The following is a 22,965-nucleotide window of genomic DNA, read 5'->3' on the forward strand; positions in this document are numbered from 1 at the left end:
GAAGTTCTTCTCACTCTTCTATGTTTTCCTCACCTCATGATCCCCTACCTTTTCCTACCCCTGTAGTGGCTACCCCCGAACCTACTGTGTGCCCTCCGCCTGATATGTCAACTGTTTTGCGCGCTATTCAGGCTTTAGGAGACAAGGTAGAATCAGTGGTAAGTGACCATAAGTCTCTGATGGCCGAGGTTAAAGAACTGAAGGTCAAGAGTGCAGTGGGTGGAAATAGTGCCAGTGCTGTGACGAGTGCTAGTGTCTGTGCAGTGCCAAGTGCTAGTGGTGCCAGTGTGGTGCGTGAGGATTTTTCTGTGCGAGCCAGTCGTCCTCCCAGTCCGGGACCTCTTGCAAGCTCCCATGCCCAGGGGAGAAGCAATGTCGAAGGGCTTAAGGGTTCGACAGGCCTTGTTAGGCGCACAGAATTATCCTCGGTGGTTGCGGGCGTGTCTTCCTTAGACCGTCACTCCCACCTGCAGACGATTGAGCCCGTCTTCTCGTCCGCTGATCTTCATGCAGGGAAGAAACGTTGGTCTCAGGTCTCGAGACCGCTGAAACGTAGAGTTCAGTCAGCGAGTGCTCAGCCAGGTTGCAGTCATTGGCTCAGCTCCGACTCGCCTCTGTCATCGATTGACAGTACTCCGCCCAAGAGGAGTAAGGTTCTGCCTATACAGACCCCGACTGTGACTTTACCTCAGTCTTTTATCGCTTCTGCCGACCCCAAGTGGACCCTGCTTCAGTCCATGCAAGTTCAGCTTTCGGACTTAATGCGTGAATGTCGGGCTGAGAGTGTTGCACCTCCTGCACTCCCTCCACCTGTTCTCGCTGCACCTGTGCTCGCCCAGCCTGCACCTGCTCCGCCTGTGCTCTCCCAGCCTGCACCTGCTCTGCCTGCACTCCCTCCACCTGTTCTCGCTGCACCTGTGCTCGCCCAGCCTGCACCTGCTCCGCCTGTGCTCGCCCAGCCTGCACCTGCTCCGCCTGGTCGCAGCACCTTCTGCCAGGCGTATGATGTTGAACCACTTTCGGAGTTTGCTGTTCACAGTGTTGTTCAGCCTCAGCCTTCTTTAAGGCAACCTTTGCTTGGGGATCAGGAGAGTTACACTCTTCCTCCTCCTCCCCTTGCTGCTCCACCAGTGGTGCAACTCTCGGTTGGGGTACAACAACCTCTCCCCTCCGTGAGTCTGTCTGCTGCACCAGCGCTGCACCGAGTTCAACCCTCATCTAGGCAAGCTCATCTACACCATGCACTTGCGCCTCAGGAGCCTCTGCTTGCTAGAACTTTACCTTGTTCTGCGCAGCCTCAACCTTCTCATGCTCCACTCATCTCTCAGGAACAGGAACGGACTACTCCGCCTCCGTCCTCCGTTCAGCTGGTGCATTCCTTGGGTGCAACTCTTGCTAGGAGTCAACCTCCTTCACCCTTGCACCTGCCTTCTGCTCCGACTGTTGTTCAACCTATGCAGTCTGAACCTCAGGTTTTCCCTCAAGTTGAGGAAACCTCTGCTGTTGTTCCTACCCGTTCTGACTCTGCGGTTCAGCATTCTGGTCCTTTTGCTTCGCTACCTTCTGCTGATGAAGTGTCGGATGATGAGGAGGCACATCTTGATCCCTCATCAGACGTGGAGGAGTCTAAGCCTTCTCCATTGTCTGTTGATTTTAGAAAGGTCTTGGCTCTACTCAGGGATCTTTACCCTGACCACTTCGTCTCTGCTGTTCCCCGCTCTCCTCCATCTGAGTTTTCGCTAGGCGTGCAACAAGCCAAGTCATGTTATACTAAGCTTGTCCTAGCTAGATCCTCCAAGAGGGCCTTAAGGATCTTAGGGGATTGGCTTCAGTCTAAACAACACCTGGGCAAGACTTCCTTCATGTTCCCTCCAACGAAGCTCGCATCGAAAGGTTGCGTTTGGTATGCCACAGGGGAAGCACCAGGCTTGGGAGTTCCTACCTCTGCCCAGGCTGACTTCTCAAGTCTGGTGGACTCGCCTAGGAGGACTGCGATGAGACGCTCGAAGGTTTGTTGGACCTTCTCAGACCTGGATCATCTTCTGAAAGGGTTGTTCAGAGCTTTCGAGATGTTCAATTTTCTCGACTGGTGCCTGGGAGCCCTCAGCAAGAAAACATCTCCTGCGGACAAAGACTCTGCCATGTTAATTATGTCCTGCATGGATAAGGCTATCAGGGATGGATCGGGTGAGCTAGCGTCGTTATTTGTATCAGGGGTGTTGAAGAAAAGAGAACAACTGTGTTCCTTCCTCTCAGCCAGCATTACACCGTGCCAGCGGTCACAGCTCCTTTTTGCTCCACTCTCAAAGTTCCTCTTTCCCGAGGAGCTAGTTAAGGACTTGTCGGCTGCCCTGATACAGAAGGACACGCACGATCTTGTAGCTTCATCGGCTCGTAAGTCTAAGGTTACCACCTCTGTCCCCAAGACTTATCGCTCTCCAGTGGCTGATACCCCGGCCACTAGGTTCATACCGCCCTTTCGTGGTAGAGCCCCCAGCCGAGGAAGCTCCCGTCCAGACTCTCACAGGGGCAAGTCTAAGAAAGGACCCAGGACATCCAAGGGAAAGCACTGACTCTCAGATTCTCCAGACAACAGTAGGTGCCAGGCTCAAGATCTTCTGGCAAGCCTGGGAGAAGAGAGGTGCAGACGCACAGTCTGTCAGTTGGCTGAGGTACGGTTACAGGATTCCATTCTGCCTCAAACCGCCTCTGACCACATCGCCCATCAACCTCTCTCCCAACTACAAAGAAGAGGACAAGAGGCTAGCATTGCAACAGGAGGTGTCGCTACTTGTGCAGAAGAAGGCAGTGGTTATAGTCCGGGACCATCAATCCCCGGGCTTCTACAACCGTCTCTTTCTTGTGGCCAAAAAGACAGGAGGTTGGAGACCGGTGCTGGACGTCAGCTCTCTCAACGAGTATGTCACCAAGCAGACGTTCACAATGGAGACGACCAAGTCGGTCTTAGCAGCGGTCAGACAGGAGGACTGGATGGTCTCGTTGGACTTGAAAGATGCATACTTTCACGTTCCCATTCATCCAGACTCCCAACCTTTCCTGAGATTCGTTTTCGGAAAGGTTGTCTATCAGTTCCAAGCCCTGTGTTTTGGCCTAAGCACAGCTCCTATGGTCTTTACTCATCTGATGAGGAATGTAGCGAAATTCCTGCACTTATCGAACATCAGAGCCTCCCTCTACCTAGACGACTGGCTGTTGAGAGCCTCCACGAGTCGTCGTTGTCTGGAGAACCTCTCTTGGACTTTAGATCTAATCAGAGACCTAGGTCTATTAGTCAATTTAGAAAAATCTCAACTCATTCCCTCCCAATCCATTGTGTACCTGGGAATGGAGATTCAGAGTCGGGATTTTCGGGCTTTTCCATCGGCCCCCAGGATAAACCAAGCCCTACAGTGCATCATGAGCATGCTGAAGAGGAGCAATTGCTCAGTGAGACAGTGGATGAGTCTCACAGGGACCCTCTCATCTCTGGCCCTGTTTGTCGAGCTGGGGAGACTCCACCTCCGCCCTCTTCAATTCCATCTTGCAGCTCATTGGGACAAGGGCTCGACTCTAGAAGCAGTCTCTATCCCTATTAACCAAGAGATGAAGACCACTCTCCGGTGGTGGAAGCACAATCTTCTTCTCAAGGAGGGTCTATCATTGGCCATCCAGACCCCCCATCTTCTTCTCTTCTCGGATGCATCGGACTCGGGCTGGGGTGCGACCTTGGACGGACGGGAATGCTCAGGAGTGTGGAACAAGGAACAAGGATTACTCCACATCAATTGCAAGGAACTGTTAGCAGTCCATCTTGCCCTGTTGAACTTCAAGTCCCTCCTGCTAGGCAAAGTGGTGGAGGTGAATTCAGACAACACCACAGCCTTGGCTTACATCTCCAAGCAAGGAGGGACCCATTCGAGGAGCCTTTACGAGATCGCAAGGGACCTCCTCATTTGGTCAAGAGGTCTAAACCTCACTCTGGTCACGAGGTTCATCCAGGGCGATATGAATGTTTCAGCGGATCGCCTCAGCAGAAGGAATCAGGTCATTCCCACGGAATGGACCCTCCACAAGAGTGTGTGCAACAGACTTTGGACGTTGTGGGGTCAACCTACCATAGACCTGTTTGCCACCTCCATCACCAAGAGACTTCCGCTTTATTGTTCCCCTGTTCCAGACCCTGCAGCGGTTCATGTAGATGCTTTCCTTCTGAACTGGTCCCATCTCGACCTGTACGCATTCCCTCCGTTCAAGATTATAAACAAAGTTCTGCAGAAATTCGTCTCGCACGAAGGGACACGGCTGACGCTGGTTGCTCCCCTTTGGCCTGCAAGAGAATGGTACACAGAGGTACGTCAATGGCTAGTCGACTTCCCCAGGACTCTACCTCTAAGAGTGGACCTTCTACGTCAACCACACGTAGACAGGTTGCACCCAAACCTCCACGCTCTTCGACTGACTGCCTTCAGACTGTCGAAAGATTCGCTAGAGCTAGAGGCTTTTCGAAGGAGGCAGCCAGTGCGATTGCCAGAGCTAGAAGAATTTCCACTCGTAGAGTCTACCAGTCTAAGTGGGAGGTCTTCCGAAGCTGGTGTAGAGCCAATTCAATATCCTCTACCAATACCTCTGTGATCCAAATAGCTGACTTCCTTATTCATCTTAGGAATGAGAGATCCCTTTCAACTTCTACAATTAAAGGGTATAGGAGCATGTTGGCCTCAGTCCTCCGCCACAGGGGTTTGGACCTGTCTTCCAACAAGGACCTTCAAGACATTCTCAAGTCTTTTGAGACGTCTAAAGAACGTCGTCTTTCCACTCCAGGCTGGAATCTGGACGTAGTCTTAAGGTTCCTTATGACATCTAGGTTCGAACCTCTCCAGTCAGCTTCCTTCAAGGATCTTACCCTCAAGACTGCTTTTCTCGTTTGCCTTGCAACAGCTAAGAGAGTCAGTGAGGTTCATGCCTTCAGCAAGAACATTGGTTTCACAACCGAATCAGCTACATGTTCTTTTCAGCTTGGATTCCTAGCAAAGAACGAACTTCCTTCACGTCCTTGGCCTAGATCGTTCGAAATACCTAGCCTCTCCAACATGGTAGGTAACGAACTAGAGAGAGTTCTTTGCCCTGTCAGAGCTCTCAAATATTATCTGAAGAGGTCTAAACCTATTCGAGGACAGTCAGAAGCCTTATGGTGTGCCATCAAGAAACCCTCGAGACCCATGTCCAAGAATGGGCTTTCGTACTATATAAGGCTTCTGATCAGAGAAGCACATTCTCACTTAAAGGAGGAAGACCTTGCGTTGCTGAAGGTAAGGACCCACGAAGTAAGAGCTGTTGCTACTTCGTTGGCCTTTAATAAAAACCGTTCTCTGCAGAGCATTATGGATGCAACCTATTGGAGGAGCAAGTCAGTGTTTGCATCATTTTATCTGAAAGATGTCCAGTCTCTTTACGAGAACTGCTACACCCTGGGACCATTCGTAGCAGCGAGTGCAGTAGTAGGTGAGGGCTCAGCCACTACATTCCCATAATCCCATAACCTTTTTAACCTTTCTCTTGAATACTTTTATTGTTGTTTTTATGGTTGTTACGGTAGGCTAAGAAGCCTTCCGCATCCTTGGATTTGGCGGGTGGTCTATTCATTCTTGAGAAGCGCCTGGGTTAAAGGTTTGGTAGAGGTCCTTTAGTAGGGTTGCAACCCCTTGTACTTTGGCACCTTTGGGTTGATTCAGCCTCCAAGAGGAACGCTGCGCTCAGTAAGGAAGACGAACTTTAAATAAAAGGCAGAGTAACGGGTCTATTCGACTTCCTTACCAGGTACTTATTATTTCATTGTTATTTGAGATAACTGTTATATGAAATTTGGGGATACTTAGCTATCCTTTAATCATGTACACTGGTTTTCACCCACCTCCCTGGGTGTGAATCAGCTACATGATTATCGGGTAAGTTTAATATTGAAAAATGTTATTTTTATTAATAAAATAAATTTTTGAATATACTTACCCGATAATCATGATTTAATCGACCCTCCCTTTCCTCCCCAGAGAGAACCAGTGGACCGAGGAATAATTGAGGAGGTGTAAACAACAAATGATTGAGTACCTGGCCACAGGTGGCGCTGGTAAGTACACCCCCTTCTAGTATTGTGATAGCTGGCGTATCCCTCCATAGAATTCTGTCGGGCAACGGAGTTGACAGCTACATGATTATCGGGTAAGTATATTCAAAAATTTATTTTATTAATAAAAATAACATATTTCCAAGGAAATATTTGCCCAAGTAGCGTACTATTTCCGATAGACTTGTGACGTCATCACCCTGAAAAAAGCGTTGTAAAGTCAAATCGTCATAAGTCACATAGGTCGTAAGTCGAGAACTACCTGTAATGTGTCAATACTGTTGCGTCCCCATACCCTGACGAGGTGGTATTGGGAAAGTCTTCATCCAACAGTTTTTCCTACAAAGTCTCGGAATAACTTTCACCTTGACAGTCACACTGCCTATCTCAACACAGCTTGTGTAGGCCGCAGACCTTGCATAGCAGGGTTTAGCGAGGTGTAGGGACTCCTTATATTTGGTTCCAACATATTCAATACAAGGAGCCCCCGGGTAAAGCCAAAAAGCCAGATTGGCAGGGACGTCCATCTTTCTTATGGGTGAGTTACCCATAATAAATAGTGTAGGTTTGTATTCCAGTTACGGAGCAAACGACAAATTCGTAAATATGTATTTTTCCTAACGATACAAACCTTTAGCTATTTATACAAACTTAACCGCCGACCCTATCGACCTTGAAATCCTACCTCTAAGCAAAGTGAGCTAAATCACAGGTGTGTGTGAGTGGGAGCAGTAGCAAGCTACCCCCCCCCCCCCCCCCACCAAGCGGGAAGGGTAGTTAATCCTCGCTAAAATTTTAATGACTCATCTTTTCAGCTTCACCAAAAATAATACTCCTGATAAATAGCTAAAGGTTTGTAGGTTTGAGAATGTGTGAAAAACTTAACTCTAAATGACTTTAGAAACCCATCTGAATTACAGTGTTGGCTTAAAAATCTTTTTGGCTGAGATGTTAAATTTCCTATTTTTAGAGTTAAAAGAAGGAATATGATTACTGAGAAGACAGCCAATTTTGTAGGTACAATGAACAGGTCTGAGGTAGTCTATGATGATTAATTAAAACAGTTTAGATCCATCCTGGGTTTTTTGGTTTCCTTGTTTAAAAAAAGAACATCACCTTGAATTCATTTTTTTTTCCATGTTTTCGAATTCACCCCACATGTTTGAGCAATGGTTATTTGATGAATTATCCACCTGATTGTACATTTACAAGTACTTATCAAGTATAAACCCTTTAGGTCAGTCCGAGAATTAGTAATGTTAACTTGTGGTCTAGGTAAACTAGTGTATTTGATTCAAAGCTGCTCAGGTTATCAGATACATCAAGGTTCTTGCCATCTAATAAGTGACAAAGAATAATGAGTAACAAACACTCGTGCTATGGGCTACACTTGAATATTTTTAAGATAACCTCGGCTCTGTATGGTTCCAAATAGATAGAGCTTTATACAAGGTAAGGAATATCAAATAAGAGTTCCTCTTAAGTTAAGCAAACATTTTATTCAGCGAAACATTTTATTACAATTATTAAATTGTTTGGCTTTTCTTAATTTTGATTTTGAATTATGAACTTGAATGCAGCAATTATTTGGATATACAGTACTGTAGTAAATATTGTTAGCTATAAATCATTTATGGTTATTTAGGTTGCCGGAGATTGATACAAAATAGTAAATTACTGTAGCTTTTAATAGTCCTTTGATATGTATTTCATTATTGGCAGGTCTAAATGTTATTTATTTTTCAGGATACAACATTCGGAAAGAAGATATTGTTAATGACTTGTGGATTTTTTTCAATAATATTGATATAGCTGAGAAAAGGTTGCAGGCAATCATAAGTGCTGGATGCAAGAGACCAAAGCTTTGGATGTGTCGCTGTACAGAAGAAGTTTTTAAAAGGTACATTTGAAGTGTTTTTAGTTAATACAGTATTGTATTTCTGGGTAGATATGTTCAATCCCTATTTATTTTTATTAACCTTCAATCTAATAGCTACAGAACATCAGTTTGTTAACTTTAATATTAAAAAAAAATTATATCATGACCCTAATATCCCTCCCATTTACAGGATCAACCAGTATGGTATTGTGCTTGTTAGAAACTATGCCCTATGTACTGCATTGTTATCACTAAAGTATAGTTGTTTCTGCATGTATATAAACCTTTTGTCTTTTAAGATTAGTCTGCTGCATGAGCTGGAATGACCATAAGTTTGTTAAAGGGGTTGTTAGTCAGTCAGGGGGTGCAAGAGAGAAATTTAGCCCCCTACCTGTCACAGATTAGCCACTTTTGTCTTTGGTCATAATGAGTATTAATATATGTTGATGCACAAACTATTTCTGGCTTTGTTTAGGTTATTTTTTTGTCTGGAAATGTGTTTGTGCTGTGACTTTGGACCCTTGCCATGAAAAGAGCTAAGTTTACTAATGTGCATAGGTATCCTGGTGAGCAAAGTAATGTGTCTGGTAGGTTTATGAGTAAATTTGCATTGGATCCCTATATACAGCCAGACTTTGGTCTTCATTGTTTTTGTAATCGACACATTTATATCTGCAAAATATTATAAATAATAGTTTTGATTTTTCACTGACTTTTGCTGTGTCATTTCGGTTTGGATTGCTGCATAGCTCAATACAGGGTATTCATGTTCCTTCTAGCTTCTCTTTTTCCTTTTTACCTCCCCTACTGAATTTTATGCTGTATTTTTGTTGTAATAACATGATATTATCTAGTATAACAATAATTATCAAAAGAACAATATAAATTTTCATTTTGGTTTTAAGAAAAGATTATCTTTCTCTTTTTATTTCTATAGAATAAAGGTAAAAATATAGTAGTGTTTTTGCTTTTATTTAATTCATCTTATAGATTACAGTATTTAATTTCAAGTAAAAAAATAATAAAATTAGAATCTATAACTCTTATTTGTTAATTAAATAAATTCATGTTTCTTTTAAAGAGCTCTTTAAAGTAATGGTCACATGATATGAAATACTGTATCTTCAGCTCTACTCAACGTTAGTCAATTTTCCTTCCTTACCTCAGTTCGGCGAAAAATTTTAATTTCCATTTAGCGTACAACCACTTATTTCAGTTCCTTATGTTCTGATATCTGTTTAGAGTTTTCTTTTGAAAAAAGTTTAAATTTTATTTTTCATAAAATAGGAAAGGTATAGGTAATGTATTTCTTTATCTAATAACTGTATCGATATGAAGGATACTGTTTAATCTGGTGGAGAGGGTAACTTATTAAAACTTGATGGTAATTTTAAAAAGACTTATTTAGAAAAAAATTGTTAACAAATAAAAAAGTTACTTATTGTCATAAATTGTACTGGAAAAGTGTATGGTAGAGTAGTGATTAATAGGATTAAGGATAAAACAGAGAATGCAATCTTAGAAGTACAGGGTGGTTTTAGAAGAGGTAGGAGTTGTATGAATCAGATTTTTACAGTTAGGCAGATATGCGAGAAATATTTAGCAAAAGGTAAGGAGGTGTATGTTGCGTTTATGGATCTGGAGAAAGCGTATGATAGAGTTGATAGGGAAGCAATGTGGAATGTGATGAGTTTATATGGAGTTGGTGGAAGGTTGTTGCAAGCAGTGAAAAGTTTCTACAAAGGTAGTAAAGCATGTGTTAGAATAGGAAATGAAGTGAGTGATTGGTTTCCAGTGAGAGTGGGGGTGAGACAGGGATGTGTGATGTCGCCATGGTTATTTAACTTGTATGTTGATGGAGTGGTGAGAGAGGTGAATGCTTGAGTGCTTGGATGAGGATTAAAACTGGTAGACGAGAATGACTATGAATGATACTGTACTGGTTGCAGACACAGAAGAGAAGATTGACCGACTAGTGACAGAATTTGGAAGGGTGTGAGAGAAGGAAGTTGAGAGTTAATGTGGGTAAGAGTAAGGTTATGAGATGTACGAGAAGGGAAGGTGGTGTGAGGTTGAATGGAGAGTTACTTGAGGAGGTGGATCAGTTTAAGTACAGTATTTGGGGTCTGTTGTTGCAGAAAATGGTGGAGTGGAAGCAGATGTACATCAGAGAGTGAATGAAGGTTGCAAAGTGTTGGGGGCAGTTAAGGGAGTAGTAAAGAATAGAGGGTTGGGCATGAATGTAAAGAGAGTTCTATATGAGAAAGTGATTGTACCAACTGTGATGTATGGATCGGAGTTGTGAGGAATGAAAATGATGGAGAGACAGAAATTGAATGTGTTTGAGATGAAGTGTCTAAGGAGTATGGCTGGTGTATCTCGAGTAGATAGGGTTAGGAACGAAATGGTGAGGGTGAGAACGGGTGTAAGAAATGAGTTAGCAGCTAGAGTGGATATGAATGTGTTGAGGTGGTTTGGGCATGTTGAGAGAATGAAAAATGGCTGTCTGCTAAAGAAGGGGATGAATGCAAGAGTTGATGGGAGAAGTACGAGAGGAAGGCCAAGGTCTGGGTGGATTGATGGAGTGAAGAAAGCTCTAGGTGATAGGAGGATAGATGTGAGAGAGGCAAGAGAGCGTGCTAGAAATAGGAATGAATGGCGAGCGATTGTGACGCAGTTCCGGTAGGCCCTGCTGCTTTCTCCGGTGCCTTAGATGACCGCGGAGGTAGCAGCAGTAGGGGTTTCAGCATTATGAAGCTTCATCTGTGGTGGATAATGTGGGAGGGTTGGCTGTGGCACCCTAGCAGTACCAGCTGAACTCGGTTGAGTCCCTTATCAGGTTGGGAGGAATGTAAAGAGTAGAGGTCCCCTTTTTGTTTTGTTTCATTTGTTGATGTCGGCTACCTCCCAAAATTGGGGGAAGTGCCTTAGTAAATGTATGTAGTGTATGTATGTACTTATTATGTATTGCTCAAATTTCCTCGATATTCCAAATTCTCCTAAAATTGATCATTTAAAAAAAAAAAAAAAAAAAAAAAAGAAAGAAAGAAAAAAAAAAGCTGATCGGGCTCGCTTCTCTCACGACAGGGTCCCTTATGCATCTGTAGCCTAAGGACCCCAAAGGGTCTTAATCCAGCACTGCAAAATACCTTAAAAATTACTGGCCAGTAAGTTTACTCTTTGTAATATATGAAATATTTACAAAGGTCATAATAGCCTGAAAAGAAAGATAGAGAGACTAATCAACCAAGAGAGCAGGTAGGCTTTAGAAGTGAGTATTCAACACACAACCATAGCCATGAAATTAACCATTTAATGGAAAATGCAACAAAGTATGACAAACCACTATGTATGGCATTTATAGACTATGAGAAAGCTTTTGGTTCAGTCAAAACTTAGCATTAATGAAAGCCCTTCAAAGACAAGGAATAGCTGAATCTTATGTTAGAACACTTAAAGATATCTATACAGGAAGTGCAGCAATCATAAATGTACACACAAATAGTGAGAACATTCTGATTAAGAAAGGAGTCAAACAGGGAGATCCCCCTATTTCCTAAATTATTCACAGCATGTCTAAAAGAAGTTTTTAAAAATGTTTTATTTAGAAAATATAGGAATTAATATTAATTGGAAATACCTCAACAACATTAGATTTGCAGATGACATAGTTCGGTTTAGTAAATCAGGAGAGGAATTGCAAAAGATAATAGGAAATTTGAATAGAGAAAGCAGGCTTGCAGGACTGAATATGAATATGAGTAAGACTAAGATACTGTTAAGATTTACAGATGACATAGTTCTGTTTAGTGAATCATGGGAGATGTCGCAAAAGATGATAGGAAATTTGAATAGAGAAAGCAGACATGTAGGACTGAAAATTAATATGAGTAAAAGTAAGATACTGTTCAATGAAAATACAGAATGATAAGCATGTGATCGAGACCTTTCACTAAACAAAATAAGTTTAAGAAATGTAAGATACGACTTTCTCCAAAAAGAAAAGAATTTAATCAAATGATCCTACCAGTATTAACTTTATGCATCAGAAACAGCTATGGAAAGAATAATGATGGGAATAACTCTAAGAGACAGAAAAATACCAACAAGGATATGAGAGTAAACTAAAGTAGAGGATACTCTAACAACATTTAAGGAAAAGGAATGGACATGGGCAGGACATATAATGAGAATGACAGACAATGGATGGACATAAGAATAACAGAATGGGTCCCTAGAGATTGCAGAAGAAGCAAGGGAAGGAAGAGCAGACGTTGGATTGACGAACTAAGAAAGTTTGCGTGTGTGAATTGGCATAAAAAGACTATAAATAGACACAAGTGGAAGGACAGGTACGAGGCCTTTGTTCTGCAGTGGACTACTAACGACTGATGATGATGACAAATAATTTACTATGCTTACCAGCTATAGTCCTCTTCTTTTTAACTTTGTGCTACATGGTTACTGTAGTTGTTAATATCAACATGCTTATTGCATCTATCAGGGGAAAATCAATCTTTACCCCTGTATGTAATATATATCCAGTGTAGGTCAAAATCCAAGAGTGGCACTAGATTGATATGACATCCAAGACAAAAAGTACATTTAGCAGATTCAAAGATATACCAAGCCATGCAAACAAACTATACAAAACAAGCCAAATCCATGGAGTTAATACAAAAAATACACATGAACTTTTTGAGGTGTAGCATAATACAGTAAACAATCTAACTTTTGAGTTGCCAAATTTTCCTGTGTATTGAAATGAAAAAAAAAACCATTCTAATCTGAATGTACAGCATACAGTTGAAAGAGTCATTGGTGCTACAAAGGCTGTTATTTTTTAAAAGGTTTGAACTTGTGTACTATTTTCCTTAATCTTTTATTAATAGAGTTTTTATTTAGGTGTCAATGACCTTGGAAGTCATGTTAAATAACTCCCATTAATCAATCAGATCATTAAGTATTCATTTAGTAATCTTTAATTATAGAAGAAATACAGTAATTCAAGCAAATACTGTAGATATAGTCAATGAAACAACATTTTCCAAGCTCTAGAGCAATTGTGTATGTCAGAGTTAATAATTAGGCAAATATAGAATAAGATGTTTGTTTTATGGACACATTAAAAAATAATTAGTTTGGTTTTTTTCTCCTTTTTTATGTGTCAGGTCCATGAACCAAATTTTGAAAATTAATATCTCTGCTTGTATGACAAGAATTTCTTGATCATGGATCTCCACTATCAAAATACAGTAATCAAATAGTCAGTAGTGTTCTGCTTTATTGGGTAGACAGTAAACTATGAACAAAATGAGTTCTATACATGTAGAACATTCCCAATAATATAAATTTTGTTTTTCTTGCAGATCCCTCAGTAGGCATCAGTCTCAGAAAGATGCTCTTGGTGAATGCAGATCCTTTGAAGAGTATTTGGCAAAGAGATTAGCATGTAGGTTACAAGACATTAGGGAAAATGGGGATTTTGCCAAATTGTCAACTATGAGAGTCTCCAAAGCCAAGAGAGTGATAGATATGCTGTTATCAGAGGGTTTCTCTACCAAGCAAATTCTGTAAGTTGAAATATTCTATACATTTATAGTGTCTGCGTATATATATACTATATATATATCTATATCTATATCTATCTATCTATCTATCTATATATATATATATATATATATATATATATATATATATATATATATATATATATATATATATATATATTGTGCTAGGCGATATATTTTAGCAATTCATGTTTGCCAACGTTTTTATAAGCGGATGAGCAACCTGGTGAAGTAACGAGAACTTTGGGTGTGGAGGAAATGCCCCCCTAGATTTTGAAGAAGTCACTGTCAGCACGGTGACGGATTTGGTTTAAGGCGATAGACAAGCTGTCTCTTTAGTTTATACCTTCGATGTCTGGCGGATGATCTTACTAGAATTATTATGGATCGGCAGGGGTCTCTTGCCTTAGTTAGATAGGCACTGCGCATCATAAGGAGCTGGCTATCGTTTGATGAATCTAGCCAATGAATCCTCTATGGATTTAGTCAGTCTATGGAAAGCAAAAATGACAGAATGGCCCCGAGTCCCGGCTGTAGCGGGGTGCTAAGAATTTCCTGGTTTATAAATAACAAAGAAAAATTGAAAATTGGTATTTGGGATGTTAGAACCATGAATCAGATTGGGAAATTACAGCAAGTGGAGAAGTGAAATGCACTGTAAGGGGATTGGTAAGGAAATCTTAGACCAAGCAATATATATATATATATCTGTTCAGGAAGAACTGATGGAATTTGAACAGAAGGGGTAGGAATGATCATGACACTGAGAGCAGAGAAGGCACTAATGGAGTGGAGAGCTGTAAATAGCATATTGTTCATATTGTTACTTGCAAAGTTTAAATCAAAGCAGCGCAATATGAGCATTATAGTGTGTTATGCACTAACAAATGATGCCCCTGAAGAAATGAAAGATGAATACAGTACTATGAAGAACTGCAGAGTGTAATAGATGAGATCCCAGAGAAAGATGTGAAAATTGTGGTTGGTGACTTCAATGCTAAATTTAGAAAGATTATTCAAGGCATAAAGAATGTATTGGGTGTTGAGGGATTTGGCAAAGTTGCAAATGAAAATGGTGCCCATTTTATAAGTTTTTGTTCTGCAAACAATGTTGTTATTGGAGGCCCTCTTTTTCCTGCACAGGGACATCCACAAAAATACATGAACTTCACCATGTGGCAATTACAAAAATCAAATAGATCACATAGCCATTAATAAAGAGAGAAGGAGGACTCTGAGAAATGTGAGAAACTATAGAGGTGCAGATATTAGTAGTGATCACCAGCTCCTCATTGCCACACTGAAATTAAAACTGAAAGCATCCAACAGAAATGTAGATAGAATACCTAGGTCTGATACAATGAAGGTTCTAGAAGATGATCACAGAGAAACCTTTGCAATTGAATGTAGGAATCGATTTGCAGTCCAAGAGACTTTAAGAGAAGAAGACCAGACAATTAACGAGGAATAGTGTGATATTAAGAACATTGTCAGTCAGTTGGTAGGAAAGTTTTGGGACGTAGTTACAAGGAGGAAGCCATGGATATCAAATGATACTTGGGATACTATAAAAAGAAGACAAAAACAGAAATTGATTGTTGAGTTTTCGAGGAAGTAATGAAAATTACAAGGTAGGGCATGTTAAGTATTCCGGTATTGATAGTGAAGTCAAAAGAAAAGCCAGGAATGACAAGAGAAGATTTAGACAGTAAAGCAGATGAGGCTGACAAAGCTATGAATTCAGGGAGTGGCTTTGGTGTAAGAATTGCTCATAGAATTATCAATGAAATCTCAACTGGGGCAAAAAAGAAGCATATACCCATCCGAAAGAGAGATGGATATGTTACAACAACCGAAGATGAAGAAAGGCAATGTTGGATGGAACACTTTAGTGAGGTCTTGAATAGGAGATATAAAGGGAATAATTTGATTGATATACCTGAAGATGAGGAAGACCTTGATGTGCCCATGAATGAATTCAGTGTATTTGAAGTTGAAGCTATTCTTAAAAAACTCAAAGAGATGGAAAACCCTTGGATAAGATGATATTTCTCCGAACATGAAGCGACTCCCAGAATACTTACAAAATTATTTTGTAGAATGTGGCATGAAGAGGCAAGACCTGATAAATGGGAGCTAGGAGTGTTGGTGAAAATGGCAAAAAAAGGAGATTTGACCGATTGCAATAATTACAGAGGCATCACACTTACGTCAGTTGTCATGAAATATATAGTATGCTTATTCTACAGCGGCTAGAGAAAAAGGTTGATGAAAAGCTGAGAGATGAATAAGCAGGATTTAGAAAAGGTAGAAGTTGTACTGACCAAATTTTCATTTTAAGATGTACAGCAATGTGTAGAATATAGGAATTCACTGTTGATGGCATTTGTGGACTACGTAAAAAGCTTTGGTAGTGTGCACCGTTGAATTTTGTGGAGAGTCCTGCAGTATTATGGAGTTCCTCTTAAATATGTAAATTTGATTAAGTCTGTTCATGAGCATAGTAAGTGCAAAGTTAATGTCTGGAGTCCTATCAAATGAATTTCCAGTGAACAGTGGAGTACTCCAAGGGAATGTGTTGTCACCTATGTTGTTTATCCTTCTCGTGGATTTTGCAATGCATAGAACAGTTGGAGATGGTGAAGAAGGATTGGACTGGATTACTTATAGGAAATTAGCCGACCTAGATTCTGCTGATGATGCTGTCCTTATTAGCAGAACACCACAGGATTTGCCATGCTTGCTTACCAGAATGCATGAGATATTTCAGGAGGTTGGACTCAAGATAAATAGAAGAAAGACAGAGGTAATGAGAGCGGAGTACGCAATGGAAGATGAAATCATTGGAGGGAGAAAGGATAAATGAGGTATAAAATTATATGAATATTTAGGAACTGTGATCTCTAATACAGGGTCTAGAATTTAAGTTTAATGCAAGTTTGAAAAAAGCAAATCAGACAGTGGCTAGGTTGAATAAAATTTGGAAATAAAATATGAAATTGCAAAAAAATCAGGCTAGATATCAGTTTAGTGAGATCTGTGTTACAGTATGGATTTGAGTTGTGGTGGGACAATGAAACAATATCCAACAGATTTTGCAGATTTGAGAACAAAACCCTCAGAAGAATATTGGGAGTTAAATGGTAGGACATGATTAGAAGTGAAACTATAAGAGAGAATACCCGAGTGCCATTTGTGGATGAGATCATGGTGAGGGGCAGATGAAGATGGTTTGGTCATGTTCTTTGCGCTCCCCAAGAGAGGTTAGTTTACCAAACTTTAAGCTGGGCTCCACAAGGCACCAGAAGAGATGGAAGGCCCAGACCTACGTGACTGACTACTATGAAGCGTGAAGTAGGAGAGAACTATTGGAGATGTATTGATTTAAAAGCTCAAGATAGAGATGACTGGCGAAATTTAACTGAGGCCCTTTGCTTCAATGGGCGTAGGAGATGATGATGTATTTATATATATACATACTGTACATATATATATATATATATATATATATATATATATATATATATATATATATATACAGTATATATATATATATATATATATACAGTAATCCCTCGCCATTTTGCGGTCTCAGTGCATCGCGGATTTTCAAAAATATTCATCAAAAATTAGAAAAAATGGTGCGAAAGTTACTTGGGCGCTAGTAGAAGGCAGAGACTACAGTAGAACATCAGGTATCAACACGGAGATGGCACTGTAGTGGTTTGCGGACTGTGGCCAGAGGTAGCACCCGAACTGCCTAGTGTCCGAATGCCGACCACAACCCGACGTTCACTACACAACAAGTATACAACGGTGGAATACCCAAAAAACCTATGTAACAGGTCAAGAGAACGGAGCTCTGGGCACCACCCCTTGATTTATACTGGGCAAGGGGACCCAGCTTGAATCTGGTTGTTTATCATACCTTTCATTGGTCTAGCTGGATTAACATGTGAGTAAAGGTATAAGAACATTAGGTGAAAGGGATTATTATAAGTTACTTGAAAGATTAAAAAAAACAGTGGCTGAGTAGGGGAACTCAGTGGTTTAAGGAACTGGAATGAGGTACTGTATTCATAAAAGAAAGAAAGAATTTATTTGTAAATATTCATCTGTCAATTCCAATAATCAGATTTAGGGCAAAATTAACATCCCTTTACATCAAGCTTCAGCAACAGGATAACAAGATAAACAAATTTTGAAAAAGAATAAAAAAATTATTCACATACTGGTCACTCACGTTTACTAAGCCATCTCAAACCAACCACCCATAAGAAATATATAAATCTGTGAGACTTTGTATTTTTCCCAACTACTATTAATTTTTTCACATTCCTCCCCTCTAGATTTTTTTTTTTGGTCCACTCAACATTGACTAGCAACAACGCCCTATACCAACTTCATACATTCAAGTGAAAAAAAAAAATTTTAAATATTAAACTTAGCCGGTGAATATATATATAGCTTACGTCTCCGACGGTCGACAGATTCCAAAAACTCGCGAGCGATCGCCATGAAGGCTGCCGGGTGTGCCCACCAGCGCCGACTATCGGCCTGATACCGTATATACTTCTCAACCAAACCAGTTCTTCTCTGTCGGTGGTAGTGACAGCATTGGTTCCGCTCGCGCTTAACCTCAAGTTTCTACTGATTGGTGAAGTACTTGTTCATGGTTTTATGGCTTTCGCCGTGTTGGATTATTCTCAAGCAATACGATCTTCAAAAGAAATGCTTTTGAAAGGAGAGGAAAATTTTTTACCCTTGCTTTTTTAATCTCACTCTGGATTTTCCATAGAGAAAAGATGGCCGACCTTTCCCTCTGTGTACGGAAGTGTGTTAAAGGCTTTTAGTAATTATTTTATCACTTTATAAATTATTGTTAATATTTATAGATTTACCTCTATATATTTTATATCTCACCCGCCTTTATTAGGCCTCTTCGATTCCCTTTCCATTTATACTAAACACCGAGATAAATTTTATATTTTTGTTTAGAAGCGACCTATGCCTATTCTTTGTAGGCGGTACGGACTTGGAAAGCGAAGTTAAACAACGTTGAGCCCATTCAACTTTTATAGCCTATTTGTTTAGATTGATGAGATGAATATTTTTAGAATATATTTTAAGAAATTTATTCTTTGAATAGTCTTCGTGCTGTTTTCAAAGATGAACTAACGTTTGGTTTATTTATGCTACGCAGTTTGCACTCTATCGTTATGATAGAGAAAGATAGAATCACGGTTTCACTTTGCAGAGAGAGTTAACCGTTTTTGACGTTTTGTTCATTCTTCTTACAAACGGAAGTTTTTTAGATACTAATTTAAAGGAACATGTTAATTTTCAATTTCTTAGTCCTTTTAGTATTTTCCTTTAGTCAAATAACCTTTTATTGACGAAGAGTGAGTGAGCCTTTCTCTTGTGAGTGGCAAGAGAGCGAGAGAGAGAGAGAGAGAGAGAGAGAGAGAGAGAGAGAGAGAGAGAACGATCCAAATCTTTATTCTCGCTGATATTTACTCTCGTCCCAAGTCTGTACGGGGAGAGAGAGAGAGAGAGTGGATATACAGTACTGTAATATGATAAAGTAAAATATTTGTAATAACCTATTTTATATGAAATGGGGCTATTTTTTTGTTTAAAATTTACATTTACGTACGTAAAACAACCCTCTCTCTCTCTCTCTCTCTCTCTCTCTCTCTCTCTCTCTCTCTCTCTCTCTCTCTCTCTCTCTCTCTCTCTCCTCTCTCTCTCTCTCAAATTGTTTTTCTGCTTTGCTACGTATGTATGATTTTATATAGATACGGTAAATAATATTTGTAATAACATATTTTCTAAAAGCTTTTACTGTAATATCATTATTTATCACTTTCATCATGCGCGTTAAATGCCTTCGTTTGTTTATTACGATCAAAGATGGAGCGTACTTTATCGGCGGCGTCATAAAGAAAAACATTTCATTTGGAAGTCCTAAGAAAAATTAAGTAAAACATTGGTAATAACAAAATCAACATACAGTACTGTATAATCAATATAATCGATGCAAAAACTAACCTACTGTATACACAGATGTGTACACTAAATGCGTTTGTTTCCTCATTATGATCAGAGATAAACTTAAACAAAACATTGGTTGCCATTTTTTATCGTGCTTTTTGGCTTGTTTAGGAAACGCATGATATAAAATCGCCTTTAAAATTTGTGCCTGTTTTAGTTTAGGGTACTGTAGTACATGCATTAAGTGTTCTGTACATTAAAGGGTAGTTTGTTAACAGTAATACGTACAAGGGAAGGTTTTAAAAGTCTGAATATGTTAAATAAATACGTAAATATGGTGTCACTACTTCGCGGATTTTCACCTATCGCGGTCGGGTCTGGAACCTATCTACTGCGATAAACGAGGGATCACTGTAGCAGAACGCACAGGGCACAACCACACGAAGCCGACGAGAACAGAGGAATGTCCCAAGCCACGCTAATTGAGGGTCCCTCCGAGGTAGAAATGCTGCCTTCTATCGGCGGAAATAAAAAATACATCCGGCGCTATGAGTACCATCTACGTGAACAGGTATTGTTTACTTCAGTGTCGAAAAAAAATTTGGGTGTAGAGTAGGAATGTGTTCGAATTGTACTTCGCGTGTCGAAAAATTCGGATACAACCGGTGCGACGAAAATTGCTTACTTCGTGTGTCGAAATAAAATTTGGGTATAGAGTCGAAAAATTGCTCGAATTTTACTTCGGATGTTGGAAAATTCGGATGTAGATACGTTCGTGTGTAGAGGTTCCACTTATCTATCTATATATATATATATATATATATATATATATATATATATATATATATATATATATATATAGATAGATAGATAGATAGTTAGTTTCATTACTTTACTATGGGTGTATTTCTTTGAAAGGAATGAAAATGAAAAAAAAATTTAAAACTTTGGGGTAAACGTCAATAAACCAAACTTCTAGAGAAAACAATATGAACATCAGGTGAGTATAAAAATAACATTTTACTATCAAAATTGAATTTTTTTTATATGAAATAAAGTAAATATTTTTATCCTTTCAGATCTTGTCTACGACTACTAAAATACTCAGAACACCGAACAAGAGCAAGGATTAAGCAACTAAAAGAAATAGGAGTCCAAAATATTATTATTAGCACTCTTTACAAGAGTCCTCGAAGTTTTGAATCTTATTGTAAATCTTTCGAAAAAAAGAAATAGGAATTGAACATTTTGCATAAATACTGTACATTTGTTAATATAAAACCTAAGTAATTTTTTCATAGGATTTTCCTTTATTTTTCATTTGGATCATAAATATTTTGTTATCAGATACATGCAATATTGATAAAGATAAAGGCATATTCACATAAGGAGGTCATTGTTAAAATATGGAAATACAGTATGTAGGAAGTGCATTGATTATTATTATTGTTATTTTTGGGCTCAGCCATGTCGTCCTGATGGAAGGTTCCTTTAGGCAGCTTTCTAAGGGATATTTAGCTACAGTGATACTCCCAGAGAATTGACCATAGGTCTCCAGAATTCTAACTCCTGGCGCAAGTATCCTTAAGAAAATTCTTAAGGATATCGCATAATATCAGGGGATGTATTTCTTGATACGACACATGGCAATCTTCACCCCGAATAGAGTTTTCGCTATGAGGGGGAAGAGTGGTGAAATTGTAGGGGAGCCGTCAACAAGGCATTACCCGGTGGATCCCCTTTCCCGTACTACTACGTTGCAACCCATTCCTTTAATAGTAGCCAATTAAGCACGGTGCATCTCCCTCTTGCTCTCGGTTTTGTTACTATTCCAGGATTTTTACCATGCATTCTCCAGCAACTTCATCACCTGGAAAGTTGAGTATTTAATCTTTCCTGTGTATAATTTTTAGCTCCCTTCTCATAATAAAATTAACAATTTAGATGTATTTAGTGGAGCACAGCTATCACCAGAGGCAGCCATTTTGGATGCTGTTGTACGCCATAAATGCTTTATTTAGTTAGTAGTACGACGTCCCCGGTATTTAGCTTTATTGAATTATAGCTATTTAGGCAAATTGTACTAGTGAAGATCAGATCATGCACGTAATATTTCCTCTTCTGTGAAACTTTTTGATCGTATACGATAGGTTCTCGGTGACTTAGCGAAACCGAGATCCCGACTCGAGTTAGGCTAGCCTAATGCGTTTTAGTATACTTTAATAACGTTATCCCTGTTTATCCTCTTTTATCGTTTTATCAATTCAGTCGGAGATAGCATATCTCCTAGAATTACTAACATAATTCGATACTCATCTCTTTTAGAGATATAAGGATAAACCCTTCCTTCCCTCTGAGTGCCGCCATTAGGCGACATACTCCAGCTAGACTGGGATAGTGTTTCTGTCTTCCCTCTTTGCCAGTGAATATCCCGGCTTTGAATTACGACAGTAACTCAGAGTATTCAGTCTTGTTGTCGGCAACTCTACTGACGGGGGACTAGTCAATCCCCTGCCGGTTCACAGTTGCAGGCATAGGAAGCCCGGCTTCCCCAGTCCACAACCGAAAGTGGTAATACAGTTGCCGCCACCTTCTCCCTTGTGGTCTAGGAGACATGTCTTATATCCGGCAAGGTCTTAGGCTGAAGAATCGTTATTCCTCTGCCGTCCAAGACGGCGCCGGTATAGAAACTATGTTTCTGTGTTTGTTACCGATAGTGGGAGGCAGACGTGCCTCCTTCTTTCAACACAAAATATAAGACGTGCTCCCTTCCCCTTTCTGTCCTTTAGTGATGGCCTAGCCGTCACAACATCTATGACCGGCATTCTACAATCTCCCCACTTCCCGGGCGGATTGCGATGCTGTAGAGTTGGGGGCGCCTCGCGCAACTGGAACATGGCGCGCAACTGGAACATGGCGGGCAACTGGAAGTGCGCGTACAGGATTGCGTAGTCTGGATGGAGAGTCCAAGGGTACCTGTGAGCGCCCATGCGCTAACTTAGGCACCTCCTGGACTGAGCGCTGGATTGTAGAAGCACGTTGGTGAGCGCGTGTGCGCTGTATCAGGAACTGCGCGCGATGGGCGTGCTTCGCGCCTAACTCCAGAAGTGCGCCGAGAGTCTAGAGGCACCTGTGTGCTAACCAAGGTGCCTCTTGGACTGCGCGCGACGTGACAGGTGAGCGCTGGTACGCTAGATCAGGAACTGCTGGTGGGTGCTGGCGCGCAGTAGGTTGTGGGTGCGCAGGGGAACCCTGGCGCGTAACAGGAACAGGAGCGCGCACGCGCGCAGGTGAGCGGTGTGGCGCTAAGTCTGGAACGGCAGCAGCAGCATGATGGCGCGCAGGTTTAACCTGGCGCTCAAGGGTTTGAGGCGCAGTTTTGCGCTCAAGTCCTTTATGCC

The 22,965-nt window shown here is 40.6% G+C and overlaps 1 protein-coding gene across 1 annotated transcript in view; it reads left to right on the forward strand.

Moving 5' to 3' along the window:
* Positions 1–20,860, forward strand: part of mTTF (mitochondrial transcription termination factor) — a 121,460-nt gene extending 100,600 nt beyond the window's left edge. The window contains exons 6-8 of the mRNA XM_068375449.1: positions 7,868–8,021; positions 13,370–13,573; positions 20,644–20,860. Coding sequence (XP_068231550.1) covers positions 7,868–8,021; positions 13,370–13,573; positions 20,644–20,800 — 515 coding nt within the window. The 3' untranslated portion in view covers positions 20,801–20,860. The remainder of the gene's footprint in view (positions 1–7,867; positions 8,022–13,369; positions 13,574–20,643) is intronic.
* The last annotated feature ends 2,105 nt before the right edge of the window (positions 20,861–22,965 follow it).

The sequence above is a fragment of the Palaemon carinicauda genome, chromosome 6 (genome assembly GCF_036898095.1).
Source record: "Palaemon carinicauda isolate YSFRI2023 chromosome 6, ASM3689809v2, whole genome shotgun sequence".
NCBI classification, from domain to species: domain Eukaryota; kingdom Metazoa; phylum Arthropoda; class Malacostraca; order Decapoda; family Palaemonidae; genus Palaemon; species Palaemon carinicauda.